At 40.1% G+C, this 15,486-nt stretch overlaps 1 protein-coding gene across 2 annotated transcripts in view; it reads right to left on the reverse strand.

Annotated features, from left to right (window-relative positions):
- Window positions 1–48: 48 nt before the first annotated feature.
- SDF4 (stromal cell derived factor 4) overlaps window positions 49–15,486 on the reverse strand; it is a 35,515-nt gene continuing 20,077 nt past the window's right edge. For both annotated transcript variants that reach the window (XM_077837461.1, XM_077837462.1), the window contains 3 exons: window positions 9,913–10,071; window positions 5,547–5,722; window positions 49–2,093 (listed from right to left, as the gene is read on the reverse strand). In XM_077837461.1, coding sequence (XP_077693587.1) covers window positions 1,917–2,093; window positions 5,547–5,722; window positions 9,913–10,071 — 512 coding nt within the window. In that variant the 3' untranslated portion in view covers window positions 49–1,916. The remainder of the gene's footprint in view (window positions 2,094–5,546; window positions 5,723–9,912; window positions 10,072–15,486) is intronic.

A 15,486-nucleotide genomic window follows, 5' to 3' on the forward strand; every position in this document is an offset into this window, starting at 1 on the left:
TGAGGTCTTAAATAGTTTGTCTTAACGAAGAATCTCAATGCTGGAGCATTTCCAAAGCACAGAGAAAAATATTTAATGCAAAAAAGATCAATGTATATAAAAATACTTTGATACAAGCCATTTAACAAAAGGGGACATTTTAAATCAAAACAAACAGCAATCTCTGTATTTACATTATATTAAGAGAATAAACTTGATCAGATAGAACACACCTTAATTGAAATTTCAAGCAATCCCCCAAAAGATGGGGTTTTTTACAGCAAGGGTAAGGCTAGAATAAAGTGAAGCATTTTTTATTTTAAACATGAGTGGCTATGACCCTGGTGTTACACGATTCTCCATAGAGATTACCGCCAAAACAGATTAAACCAAAAAGCTCAAGGACCCTTAAGAAGTTCTGAACTGCCTCTGCTAGAGCACAGTACAGCTAGAGAAGAGTGGGACATACATTAAACCAGTGGAGGTTGAGACCAATCCTACTTGTAGGGATTAGCTTGTGAGACCTAACCAAATAGCTCCACTCATTTAACTAGTTTTAACAAATTTAACCAGACAGACAGAGTGAATTCTAATTAGTTGCAACACAGCTCATGATTCTAAAAGCTGAATCCATTTTTTCTCCCTGCAGCTCCCTGAACATTCACAGGTTAAGACATTCCCCTCTCTGTATTTAGATATGTGAACAGTTTTGAAATGAAAGTGATTAAAATGAGCTTCTCGTTCCCACAGCTGCAGAACAGCACAAGAGTGGGACTTCTGTGACACTGTAGATCAGTTTCCATTCTGCTTTAAATCGAAAAAAGGATTTCACTTGTAAAATTTCAAACACTCCTGTTTAAAAAGGAAAGTAATTTTTCAGATTGTGAAAGCAGTGTTGGAAAAGCAGTTATTTAATAGTCTCCAACACTGCACACCCAATATCCAGACTAAAACGTATTGTGAAAAACGCAAGAAGAGGAGGAGGATGAACCAAAAAAGTACAGATCGGGTTGGACAGCCTTTAAATCAACGTGGTTGCCATTTCCTTTCTCATGGCTGTCTGTTCTTTCCAGCCATATGGTTCCTGTCAGCAGAGTGCTAAAAGAAAATACTTACTCTGTTCAAAAACTTTGACTCAGATGCAGCAGGCTTCTCATTCGTATAATGGAATGCAACGAAAGCCATGCCTGTCCAGCCAAAAGCAATGGTGAATATCAATAAGCTCCTCAGCAGTCAGAGTTCAACTGATGGAGCCTTTCACTTAGAGCGAATATTTTAAGAGTGTTCAAATTTTTCTTTTCTTCACCCGGCTAGTGGCTGCTCTAGTACATTTAGAAGTGAGTGAGGTGAATATATATTAAAGGCAGCTGAAAACACAACCTAATCAGCCCACCTGCATTAAGACAGCGTGCACCTCTGATGCAATTTACAGCTGACATTCATGAGCTGAAAAGTACATATCCACACCCCTAAATATAAAGGATCCTGTGCTGAGCAAAACCAATGCAGCTTTTAAGCAACTAATTGCTGGATTCTCCTAGAATGCTGTCAGAAAAGAAATATCTGAAACGATCCCCTTTAAAAAAAACTAAGATCCTCCAATGTTAATGATGATTTTCATAGATCAGCAGCTTCGTAGGCAAGAGAAGTTAGATATTTAAAGATGCCTTCACAAGGCCTAAGCCGAATTTTCAGCTATAATAACTGCACAAGGTAGTATGAACTGGTTAGTCCAGATCTTGCCTTGTTACTTACAGCCCTTTCCTTCTTTATACTGAAGGTTAAAGGAGAACTGCAGTTCTTTTATATGGACGGGGTTTTTTTTTAAGTCTAGGACAACACATCATACACACACAACACATATAGCAGCAAGGTAACTTTCTTTTTGTTTTTGGAAAGCAAGAAGGTGCTTCAGAGCTCTGCAGAGATGAGCATGATCAGAACTCCTCATGAACATTACGTGCGTAGTCCATAAGCTTGCTGCCAGTGAAGTATTCGCTGTATTTCAGGATCTCCTCCAGCTCCAAGTGATGGTTCTGATTCTCATCTGCCACAGCTATCATCTGCTTGGCTTCATTTAAGGCATTGTACTCATTCATAGGATCCATGTATTTCTACAACAGATAAGAAAGGATTCAATTTCTGCCATTGGGTGCAGTACAGCACATGCCTCGAAGCCAAAATTTGGAACCCTCAGCCTTTGACTGTTTGAGAAAATTCTGAGGCCTCCATTATTTGACCCAAAAATGAATATAAATGATAGAAAGTACCAAAATACGTCAGTCTGCCCGGTCAATAACTTTCCTCTCAAAGGTTCTTCCAAACATCCCCTCCTTGGTTCTACCAAAAGTCCAAAACTTCTCTGATGTTAGCTGGTGGCTGACTGCAACTGGTATTTCTACAATTTGTTTGATGTGGAATTTGGCCTCCAGCAGTCTTAGTCAGTGACAGAAAGTAAGAGACGTCTGCAAGTTTCCAGACACCAGATTAGACCTAGAATCAGGCAAGGAAAGATCCCACACAAAATAAAAGTAGTGGTTGCTCAGGCCCCACTAGACAACTTTGGGGATCTTTTTTATTTTTGTTTCCTCCCAATTTCTTTTTCCGAGGAAAATTACACCTGCAAGTAGAGAGGCTGAGTTAAGGTCTCTTTGATAGGCTAACCCTCAATCTTTTGGATTAACACTTTTCTGCATAGGCGTTTATTACAAGACCTCTTTTACAAGTAAAGCTCATATGACTGATGAGAGAAATTATCTGAAACCCACTCTGCATCATGCTTTGTTCACAAAATTGCCAGGAGATGCAGATGCCTGCTATCTAGTTGTTCATGAACTGTAGGAGACATTAAGAATACAGCTTGATTTTTAGAAAGCAAGTTTAGCCTGCAGTGCTGGTAACAAGCAATATCTTTGATCTTCTAACCTGAGCAAATGTGATCAGGAAGTCTCTGATGGAAGCCCTGGATCCATTTTAAAGTCACTTCACTTCCCAACTCTAACAAATTCTATGAGCATGTGCATGAGACACACAGACACAATAAGTATTCTGTTGATACTGGTTTAAGGAATCTGTGCTCTGACAAAACGACCAAACCTCAGATAAAAGACACCCATTGCCTCTTCATTTAGACTTTCTTAAACAATGTAAAAAGAAAAGGAGTACTTGTGGCACCTTAGAGACTAACCAATATATTTGAGCATAAGCTTTCGTGAGCTACAGCTCACTTCATCAGATGTATAAAAGTGGAGAATGCAGTGAGGATGCTTTTATACATACAGACCGTGGAAAAATGGGTGTTTATCACTTCAAAAGGTTTTCTCTCCCCACCCCACTCCACTCCACTCTCCTGCTGGTAATAGCTTATCTAAAGTGATCACTCTCCTTGAAGTGATAAACACCCATTTTTTCACGGTCTGTATGTATAAAAACATCCTCACTGCGTTTTCCACTTTTATACATCTGATGAAGTGAGCTGTAGCTCACGAAAGCTTATGCTCAAATATATTGGTTAGTCTCTAACGTGCCATAAGTACTCCTTTTCTTTTTGCGAATACAGACTAACACGGCTGCTACTCTTAAACAATGTAGATTTTCATGATAAAGGAAGGTTTTTCTTTCAAAAGACAAAACCCGATTTTTTTCAGTTTAAGTTATTATTGAATAGAATTTATCAGTCAGACACCACACATGTGGAAAGTAAAAACACAAGGCATTTGTAAGGACTCTCCCCCATTCTGAACTCAAAATATTCCACTATGGAGAGAAAAAAAGGATTCCATTCATGATATAGGTAAAGCTCTTCAAGTCAGATAAAGCAGCAACAAGTTCTACCAGAGTAATTTCAAGGTGCCAATGGTTTCTAAGACTTACTCTCTGCCTGGCAGATTTTTGTAAAATGGAAACTAGAAAGATACAAATTAAAATCTCTCACAATGACTAACCCAGAAACAAAAAACACATCAACCAAATGTGATCACCTGTTTTGATAAGATTGCTAAGAATGTCCCATTTTCTGTGATGACTTAGTTTCACACAAGAATTGACACTATTAAACTTTGGCTCTATTGAACATTAAAACGGAAACAAATTACAGAAGTTTCCACGACATCAGGCTTTGAGTAAATGAAAAAAATATAGATTAAAGTTGTAAGAGGTTTCTTTTCTTGCACGATTTATGGGTGTGGGCACTGGTGGTCACTTTTAGGAGGAAGCATTGCTTTACATGCACTGAGGACCTGGGACAGGTGAAGCGAACAAATCACAATATTTAAAATTTGAGATGTATTTGTAACTATCAAATAACCAGGATTTCTGAAGGAAACTTTTGATCTAGATAGCCTCCTCCAAACCCAGTGTCAAAAATCTGACATGCAATACTGTGACACTAGCAAACCAGATTCCAACTTACACCAAGGTCCCCATGCTCACTTGGATACTGACAAATACATAGCTGGAATCGGTCTGGATCACCTGTGTGTTAGTACTGGTAAAACAGGTACCCAAGTTATAAAAACATCTTTAGCGTTTAGACTTTATTGAATGCTTGTAAATTGCTGCATGCATTAATCTCACATACAACATCTGTATCCCATGTTATAAGGCAACGGTGGGCAAAATTTTTGCCCGAGGGCCACATCTGGGAATAGAAATTGTAGGGCAGGCCATGAATGCTGAAAAAAATTGGGGTTGGGGTTTGGGAGGGGGTGAGGTCTCTGGTTGGGGGGTGCGGGCTCTGCGGTGGGGCCAGAAATGAGGAGTTCACTTTCCTCCCTACTATTCCAAATTTAGATTTTGGAACTCAGAACTTTTTGCACATGTTACTGATTACTCCTTTAATAAGCATCTAAACAGAGCATCTACCTTCTGGAATTTTGTTCTCTTATTGCTCACTAATCTTATTCCTCCCCCCAGTCCCCGCACCCACACACAAGTGACCTCCCTTAGACGGGAGAACCAGTGAGAAAAGACTCATTAACTCTAGGACTCCTTCACATAGCAAGACAGAGCATAGTCTGCCTAATCTGATTCATCTCTAGTTTTCATGTTTTTAACAATCCAGTCTTTTCAGAATCAAAATCTCTTAACAAACAACAAATGCATGTGGTGAAGTCGATGGCGCACCTACTTGGCAACTTTTACAGGTAAGTGACTTTTGAAAAAAGTATATTCACAAATCATGGTTCTCACTTTTTTTTTTTTAAATGAATTTGAATACACAGGTTGTCAGTTACTCACATTCAGATCAGAAGTGTGCTTCTACTCCTATCAATGATTTGGTTTTGTGCACTACACATTTAAAAATTCCTATGCAAGGCAATATGAAAAAGCAAAACAAAAAAACCCCCCAAAAACAAAAAAAAAACCTGGCATGTAAGCTAAAGTTACTCTAGCATCCTTCTATGTTTGTACCTGGCTATATTATGGTCCAAAATGTAAGCATCAGAACTGCATCTTTTCCATCACCCTTCATTTGAGGCCAGGTTTTGGCTTCCTCTGGGTTTGGAAAGTGCTGTCATATTTTCAACGATATACATAAATAAAATAATGATTTCAGAGTCACCCACCTCCAGCTCTTCCATGGTGACAATGCCATCGTGGTTGGCATCAATCACTTCCTCAAATTCCTTCTTTCTATCTTTCACCCAATCATCATCAATATCCTGAGCTTGCTGGTTCTCTACTGTACCAACAGGCAAGGAAATGAACTCTGAAAGGGTGAGTTTCTTATCTCCATCTTGATCTGTAATGCAAGCCAAAAAACAACTGGAGTGAGGAGTCTACTTACAAGTGTCCATTGAGAAGTAAGACATGAACAATTCCTAGAGTTCAAGGCTCTTGGTGGTACCCTGTGGTTCCAGCACAAATGTAAGTGAGGAAATTATAAAACTGATTCCATTTGTTCCTTATAACAATTTTATCCGGTCTAAGTTATGTTTCCAGTTAAAGTAGAAAACGATCAGTCAAGAAAATGGCTGGCTAAGTGAGATAAACCCTGTGTTTCAGTGTTCACCTTCTGGTTATAGGCACAAACCCAACTCCCTAGGTGCAAGAAGTTCTGTAGTTCATACTGCTCAAACTGCTTATGCCTAGGGGTGATCCATGCCATCTCTGATCTGAAGCAGAGCAGCAGAGAAAAATGAACCATATACTGCTTACACTACACCTCACCTGCAAATAAAGTGACAAACAGGAACCAGTTCTTTTTGAAAGGACACTCAAAGGATATTAGGCCAAAAAACTAACATGCTTTAAGAATGATTCAACTGAGAAATCTTGACTTGCAAGTTATTTCATTTTTCCAACCGAAGTTTAAAAAAAAAAAAAAAAAAAAAAAAAAGAGTCATGCAATGTACTGTCAGATTAACAGCTCACTATTGCATGGACAGTAGAGGGCTTTGTGCACCAGCTGGTCAGTCAGTCTGGCTATATGTAGAACACAATTGTTCCCTCCGCTTCACCGCCACTTTCATAAACCATATGTGTCCTTTCAAACCAGTTTCTGGTTTATGAATGATGACAGCATGTTTTTAATCCTCGCCAGCATGAACACAAATTGGCTACAGTGTTTTAACCTGTTTTTAAAATAGTCTTCACAATGTACACTTTTCCATAGTTTGTAAAGGTTTATAGTATAAATTCCCATGCATATCTTAAGGCTTTACTTGTACTTATTTGAAAATTATTCCAGTAAGTCCCTTACTGAAAGACATACAAGTTGAATTTCTTCTTGACATGCAATTTGGAAAAACGAGAACTCTGGGTGTCTCCAGAGCCCTGGACTTGTGACATTTTAACAACATTGATTTAATGCAGTAGGGATTCTTAATATATGTGACAAGTGTTTCCTTGTCGATGTTTGAAATGATCTTTTCTTGATATTGTAATCTTTGAAGTGTGCGATGTGCATTAGAAGAAACCTACAGAAGGATTTCCAGTAATATTTTTTAAGACTTACTACTGATGATTGTGAATTTGTTTTTGAAATAATGAATTGTTCTAGCACTATTATAAAAATACATCAATCATTCTAATTAAAATGGTGACAGAGGAAAGTTAAATATATGAACCAGACTCTATTAGTAGTCCAATGAGAGGTATCACAATTTTATTTTATGTATTTGATGTTTGCCTGTGAATGGTATAATGAAGGTTACGTTTTAGTCATGGGTATTTTTAGTAAAAGTCATGGACAGGTGACAGGCTGCAAACAAAAATTCATGGCCTGTGACCTGTCCATGACTTTTACTATATACCCCTGACTAAACCTGTGGGGGGGGAGGGGGGGCAGCCCTGGGCGGCACCATGGGTACTTGGAGAAGTGGGTAGGCCTGGGACGGGTTCCCAACCCAGCTCCTGAGAAACCACAACCTCCAGCTTCTAGCTCCACCCCAAGCCCCAGTTCTACAGCTCCCATTGGCTGGGAACCACGGCCAATGGGAGCTGCGAAGGCGGTGTCTGTGGATGGAGGCAGCATGTGAAACTAGGAGGTGAAGGAGGGAAGTTCCTGTCACCCTTCTGGGGAGCCCCCCCCAGGTAAACACCGCCCTGAACCCCAAACCCCAGCTCTGAGCCCCCCACACCCAAATTCCTGCTGCTGGGGAATGGGGAGGCCCGAGACTGCCCTAGCAGCAGCCAGTGCAACTGGCCAGGAGTGCCCGAGCTGCTCAGGTGGCTCCCGGGGATCAGCTGCACAGGCTGCTGCAGAAGTCACAGAATCCGTGACCTCCGTGACATACACAGAGCCTTAGGTATAAGTGATAACATTTAAAGCTCATTTGTTTTGATATAACTGTAAAGAAGCATTGACAACCATCAAATCTGGGCATGCCTATCCTAGATAAACAGGAACATCCATCATGCTTTTAAGATATATTCCAGAACCGACACAGACTCTTGCATTTAAACAGTTTTTACATTCCAACAAGCAGAGAAGTTATTTTGCTGAACTATTAACAAGTTAAAAAACACAGCAATGATTTTGTGGCAATGAACACTTGTTGAGGTATTAAGTTCTTAGAAATATCGACTATTTCCTACTTTAACATGCGTAAAAGGTATGATTTTGGATAATCTACTAGTGGTACCTGGAAAGGACAAAGTAGTTAGTTTCCACAGCGTCCTTGTCAAAGGGCAACCGAGCTCAGAACACCTCAGTTTTCCTCCTTCAGACTCTCCAGTAACTCCATGTGAACTTTCTTGACTCACTAATACCCTCTTTGGGGCTGGTTTATTACTAAAACATAGTTCAAATAATCCATAACGAAAGTCCGAAACGTAGTTCATTTCTCACACCCAGCGCATACCATCCTCAGTCTCAGATCCTCAAGTTCAGACACAGCACATACTATGTTCTAGTGTCTTCCACCACACCCAGGCTCTTTGTCAGTCCTCTCCTGTCCTTGAACCAGGACCGCCACCCCAGCCCTTCAGCTCGAGTGCGACCCCGCTCTTCCTAGCAGAGCATCCCCCACCCCAGCTTCTCTTATGGGAGTTAATCCTCCTCATGGGAGCATCTGTCATGCCCTCTATTCTGTTAACTGTTTTGTCTAAGACAGGCCAAGAGAGAGGCCCTTCCACTGTTCCTCTGGCTCCAGCTCTCTAGCGTGGAGTCATCAGTGGATAAGCTTGTCTACTGCACCCCTGCTTCAACCCTCTCTGGCCCTCAGTTTTGATTCTTAGGTTTAAAAGTCAGCAAACAACTCCCTCTGCTGCTCTCTTGCTTTCAGCCTTCCCCCAGGAGCCACCACAGCTTCTTTCGGGGAACTCCTCCAGTGTCCTGATCTCAGGCTGCTCTCACTTGCTGATATCTCCCCCTTTAGTGCCCAGTGCCCTCTTTTAAGACTAACTGGAGTCAGCTGACCAATCATGGGTGCACAAGCACCTTCCCTCTTATAGGGCCAGTGTCACCCTGTGAGAGTCCTTCATGCCATTGAATCATAAAATGACGAGAACACGCATCAAATCCATCTATGCTACAATCTACCAGATTGAGTGACCTTGTAGTAACACAGCAGTACCCAAACATACTGTAGTATGGTTGGGTCTTGCCCGTATACAATGAACCAAAATCTATAACACCCTTAGAGTTAGTATTGTGTTACAGGCAGAGTTCACCACTGATATAAACAGGAGCAACTCCATCGAGTTGCCTCCAGAGCTGTACCCTGATGATAGCAGTTTGGTCCCATCCACACATACAAGATCAAATCATGTTTCAGTTTGTTCCAGGATGCTACTGTTAAGGAAAAGTTAGCACATGTGACTCCATTTTGGTTTGGAGCCCACCATTGTTTAAATGCCAGCACATCATATACCAGGAGGAGTGATCCTTAGATACTGAATTCCTGTGAAAATTCTCCTCCTTGTTTCCAGCCTGCCTTGACTCCCAGTATCTGGTTTTTGTCAGTCTCTAACTCCCTGTCTCTTGGCCTTGATGTGAGGCCTCCCATTCTGATAATAAAAGTTACTGATGCATGGCTTTAGGACCATGCTGTGTAATGAACATACTGGTATAGCACGAGGAATGCGCCAAGCAGGGATAGGTGGTAGATAAGACAAGGGTTTGTTTATTGGCTAAGGTTTCCGATGCACGAGGGCAACATGCTTTGCTAAAAAGTATATAATCTTTGTATAATCTACATTCGTGGTCCCCCCTGGCTAGCAGGGGGGCACCACGCTCGAGCGTAATAAACTTAGTGTTTTTTGGGAACTCTGCAGTTGTGGACTTTGTTTCTGTGCCTCAGCCTAGATTCGAACTGTGCGTGTCCTACCAGGTGTAATTCGCAGCATTGGTGTGCGTGTCCTACCAGGTGTAATTCGCAGCATTGGTGTGCGTGTCCTACCAGGTGTAATTCGTAACACTACCATGATGTAACATGTCCCCAAACAGTAAGTTTTGTAGGGTACACAGGTCCCAAATAACTGACATACCTAGATCACGGATGATTTCTTTGACCATAAACTTCAGCATCCCCCTACTATGCTCCGGATGAAGAAAAGACAAGAACTCTTCCTCATTCAGTAACAAGTCAGCAGGTGGATTGTCAGCTTGGTACCAACGGTCTTTCAGGTTATCTAAAACTTCCTGTGCTAAAAAAAAAAAAGTGTAATAATCAGCCCTGTAAACTTAATAGTAGTATAATATTCTGTATTTGGATAATATAGATTTTATTTACAGTTGTTAAAATACAACACAATTTTTCATGAATGAATTTACGTAAGATAGACTGACCTGTTAGCTGGAACCTGGTTTAATACTTCAGGGTACTAAATAAGTAATAATCTCTTACAATGATGGAATGTTTCACTCCAAAATATCCCAAACTATACAAAGAAATCATTTCCTATGCCACTGAAATATAGCTACCTTTGGGACAAAAATAACTTTAGCAAACACTAATACTACAAAACAATTTAGTACAGGACATGGAGAGTATTGAGAGAGCCAAAACAATGGAGTTAACACTTCTTTGTTTGAAAAAGAGTGCCATGGTATCTTTAATGGCAACAAGTTGTCAGACTCAGTATTTTGGTTTTATGGCTTATCTAAAAGATCATCTTTAGCAGCACAATAACCCCTACCACCATGCTGGTAACTGGTTCAGAAAAGACAAAAGACTGTCACCTACTAAATCACAAAAACACTACACCGCTTAAGTGTTCATTGAATGTCCCCAATCCAAACAGACTTCTCTGAACCTGATTTGCTCTTATAGATTTTTCAGCGTATCTACCAAGTTAAGTTATTGGTATTGGTACTCTGCTGGTATTCTGTGCAATCCTTACATCAAGATTTGAGGACTCCAGTAACTCAGAAAGAGGCTATGTGCCTATTACAAGAGTGGGTAGGTAAGATTCTGTGGCCTGCGACATGCAGGAGGTCAGGCTAGATGATCATGATGGTCCTTTCTGATCTTAAAATCTATGAGTTTATGAAGAAAGTCATAGGCACTCTCAAGGATCTGTTCCTTCCAAGTTTCTAAATTCTATCAATTTCAAACAGCTAGAGCCATACTTAAAGTTTGATTAAAAAAAAAAGGGGGGGGGGGGGATGGTTCCACTCCACCCCCCCATATGTACCATGTACCACAAATGTACCTTATGTCTGAATCATCTTTGACTCAGCCTTCAAAAACAAAAACAAGAACACTCCAAAGACCTTGGTCAAAGACTAAACCTGTGAAATTTCAGCCCAATAGATGAAAGTTTTAGAAACTTATAAAAGACTTAAACAGCTTAAAATGGAAATGCTGTGGCAACCTTAACCATAGTCATCACTCCAGCTGCACAGTAAAAACTAAATTTACATTTCAATGAGTTTGGAACTCCTCTCAGTAATCCAAGTGTTCTATATGAGAATTGGAGTATCTGAGAATGTTTTATTTAAAAAATTGGTTGTATTATAGAGCCAAACCTTGCAAATTCTTCAGTTATGGTTAGAATCTAGTAAGTGGAACGTTTTTGCTGTAAGGAGCGGATGCAAATTTAACCACACATGCACAGAGTTACATCGGAACAAAAAAGGCCAGCTTACGCTTCTGTTCCTTTCATTTTTTTGCACGTGTCATATGGCTGACAAGCATTTTTTTTTTTAAACGCGGATGTTTTCCTGAATTTGACTGACTGAAAAAAATTACTATCCGAACAATAGTTTCCACTGCAAGTACACTACAGAGTTGTTTTTTAATCTACAATATAATTTACAATACACATCTTGACAGTCTGGGACTGAAACTGAACTTGAAGGGATTAAATACATAACGTTTCTCTTCTCCTATTTTGGGCATTTTTAAGGACAGAAACACTAGAAGTCCAGCCTCTCTCTCACACCCACCCACCCACGCGCTATGCCAACAAACATTTAGCAAGACCCAACAACATTCTACATAATCCTGTGATGCAAGTCCAAAATTAATGTGTAAATTCCTTGTGACAGGGATCATGTTTTATCTGTTTTGGGAACTGTCTAACACGCTTTTGGGTGCTGTTAAATTATAAATAAGGAAGAAAGTATCACTTGCCTCTATAGTTCTAGAGCCATTTCACAATTAATGATCTTTCCCCAGAATTTAGAACAGGGTTTATCACAGAGGGCGGGAGGAATCCTTCAAATGGTCTTAGTATGTACTCCAACTATGGGGCAAGTTTGGAAACAAGCACAAACTACAGTTTACACTGTTTATTTTTTAAACTGAGGTTCCCTCTGTCCATTTCTTACAACAAGTTCTCCTTCCAGCTTTAGAACATGCTAGTCAGAGTAATACCAGGAGCCAGCCAGAAAGGAGTTAAAATAACCAATGCATAATTTTGAAAAGGAGAACTAGAAAATCCAAGTTTCCTGGGCAACTTTCTTGCTCTCAGTAAGTGCCTGATCCAATGACTATTGAAGTTAATGAAAAGACTACCCACTGACTTAAATGAACTGTGGATCAGGCCCCTAAAATAGATTCTGATGTGCACATGGCTGCTCATAAGCATCACTGAGCATATATTAGTTGCAAGGTTTGCTTACACAGTCTCAACATTGACAACCCTAAATATTTAAAAACCACGAGTCGGGCTCCCTCTAAAATCCACATAGGAAAAGGGCAATTTTGTCACAGGTGAAGTGAAATTATAGTTTCAACCTAGTCTGCCGCACCAAACTACCACCCAGTGCCCTTACACTTTGGATGTCCCAGTATCCGAATGGCAGGGATGTTGCAGGTCAGCCCTATGTTGCATTTACACAATTAGTGAGTGAGAGTGCCATCGTTACACATAGACTGGACCTTGAGAGCAACATGATGAATATTTTATCTAGATTATCTAATCAAAATAAGATATTGTACGGAGAGACTAAATGAAAAGTAATTCTGCCTGTCCTCATCCTCAGGAAGTGGTAGACAATTAGCTTAATTTTCTCAAACAAAGCTCAGTTGTCTGTTGCCCAGGTACTAAAATTAACTGTACACACAATTTCCTTATTCAGCAAATCTTAAAACATTTTTATCTGATCAGCATTCCTGTAAACTGTAGTTAACCACAATGCCATAAGATATGGCAGGGAAAACACCTGTATTGCATAAAATTCAAAGGCCTATTTGCATTTTAGTTGCCTTTTGATGAGTGGAAACATAACCCACTTTCAAATGACTAATTCCTGCAAGGAAAGACTAACAGTAAATTTAATACTTTTGAGACAGGAAAAGAAATTACTCCTTAAATAGTAACCATGTTTAGAACAGCAACAGGTGGGGTTCAATACAAAACTGCAGAATGGCACAGAGCAATGTTCAATCTCACTAACCTGAAGAATCTCTTTTTGCATAATATGGAAATGAGAAGGCTTTGAATTGATCTGATTTTGCTGCTATATTTGTAGTATTCGTTGAGTGCTAGGCAGACAGTATACACTTCATATAGTTTCTTGCATATATTGTGTTTATATATAAATGATAATGTTCTGCAAATTGCAAATCCCACCTTCTCATCATTTTAATAAACAAAATCAACAAAAATATTGCAATAGGACTGAAATTGTACACTGTTTTACTAACTAATCAGCTTGCTATGCTATATATTTGTCCACAAGAACAGAAGAGCAATGGAAGCATTCAGCACCGAAATGGAGAATGTTTTCCGGATTTGGTCCTCATAAGAGAAAGAGACCCAAAACCCTGGCTAGTAACAGGGACAGTGTTAGTTCAAACCCACTGTTATCCTAACAGCTTTGACAGATCTTCTGTTACCAAGTCTTAAGTATCTCCTAAGAAAAGACCACCCACTATGCAAAAACTGCAGTGGAGGAGGGGCATGTCACACTGTCTGGAGTGGTTGACTGAGAGTGCCAACCTGTCAGTTAAACTTGGCTAGTCGGAAAATACCTGTCTGCGATGCTTAAAAGGGGCTAACATTTCTTGCTTTGGGGCTTTTCAGACTCTCCCACATCTCGGTGCTCTCCAGAGGAGTCTCTTCCTTACTGTCCCTGACCAAATTAATTAAAGGGTCAGTAAATGTTCCCTTATCAGCACAACAAATCATAGTCACTCCCATCTCCGTTTTGTGGTAAGCTTTCCATCTATTGACACGTACAGTTTGTACAGCTCCCTTGCCATGGGGCTTCTTGACAATGCTTCCCAACAATTGTGCATTTTGTTTTTCCTCACTAGAATCTGCACTAACACCAAATCAGCAATATCACATGATCTTTCTTCAGGACGCCTATCATACCAAGCCTTCTGCGATTCCTGACTTCTTTCCAGGTTCTGTTGCAACAGATCCATCACAGCTTGTAAATTCTCTTTAAAACAAGTGACATACTCCCCTATAGGTTGTCTTGTCTCCTCAGTACTACCCTCCCCAAAGCCTCGAATTAAATCTAGGGGTCCCCTAACCTGTCTCCCATACAGGAGATCAAAGGGGGCAAAGCCAAAAGACTTTAGGGGGACACTTCTGCATGCAAATAGCAAATAAGGGAGTAACGCATCCCACTCCTTCTCTCACCTGGTGCCATACATTTTCAGTACAGCTTTCAAAGTTCCATTAAATCTCTCCACCAGACCATTAGTTTCTGGATGATAGGGGGCAGCCTTTAAATGCTTCACTTCAAACAACTCCCACAACTTTTTAAAGACAACAGACATGAAGTTTGCACCATGGTCTGACAAGATGAAATTCAATAAGGACAAATGCAAAGTACTCCACTTAGGAAGGAAGAATCAATTGCATACATACAAAATGGGAAATGACTGCCTAGGAAGGAGTACTGCGGAAGGATTATAGCGGATCACAAGCTAAATAAAAGTCAGTGTAATACTATTGCAAAAAAGAAAAAAAAAAAGAAAAAAAGATCATTCTGGGATTGTTCTAAGCAAGACACAAGAAGTAATTCTTCCATTCTATTCTGCGCTAAGGCTCAACTGCAGTAGTGTGTCCAGTTCTGGGTGCCACACTTCAGGGAAGATGTGGACAAATTGAAAGAAGTCCAGAGGAAAGCAACAAAAATTATTAAAAGGTCTAGAAAACATGACCTAGGAGGAAAGATTGAAAAAACTGGGTTTGTGTATTCTGGAGAAGAAAAGACTGAGGGAGGACATAACAGTTTTCAAGCACGTAAAAGGTTGTTACAAGGAGGAAGATGAAATATTGTTCTCCTTAACCTCTGAGGATAAGACAAGAAGCAATGAGCTTAAATTGCAGCAAGGGAGGTTTAGTTTGGACATTAGGAAAAAACTTCCTGTCAGGGTAATTAAGCACTGGAACAAGTTACCTAGGGAGGTTGTGGAGTCTCCATCATTGGAACTTTAAAAGAACACGTTAGACAAACACCTGTCAGCAATGGTCTAAGTTATTACTTAGTCTTGCCTTGAGTGCAGAGGACTCAACTAGATGACCTAGTGAAGTCCCTTTCAGTCCTACTTTTCTTGGATTCTATGACAATTTCCCTGGGAAAACCGACTTGCTAAAAATGGTGAATAGGGCCGTGGCTACCATCGGAGCTTTGATATTAGATAAAACTGCGGC

The sequence above is a fragment of the Eretmochelys imbricata genome, chromosome 18 (genome assembly GCF_965152235.1).
Source record: "Eretmochelys imbricata isolate rEreImb1 chromosome 18, rEreImb1.hap1, whole genome shotgun sequence".
NCBI lineage: Eukaryota > Metazoa > Chordata > Testudines > Cheloniidae > Eretmochelys > Eretmochelys imbricata.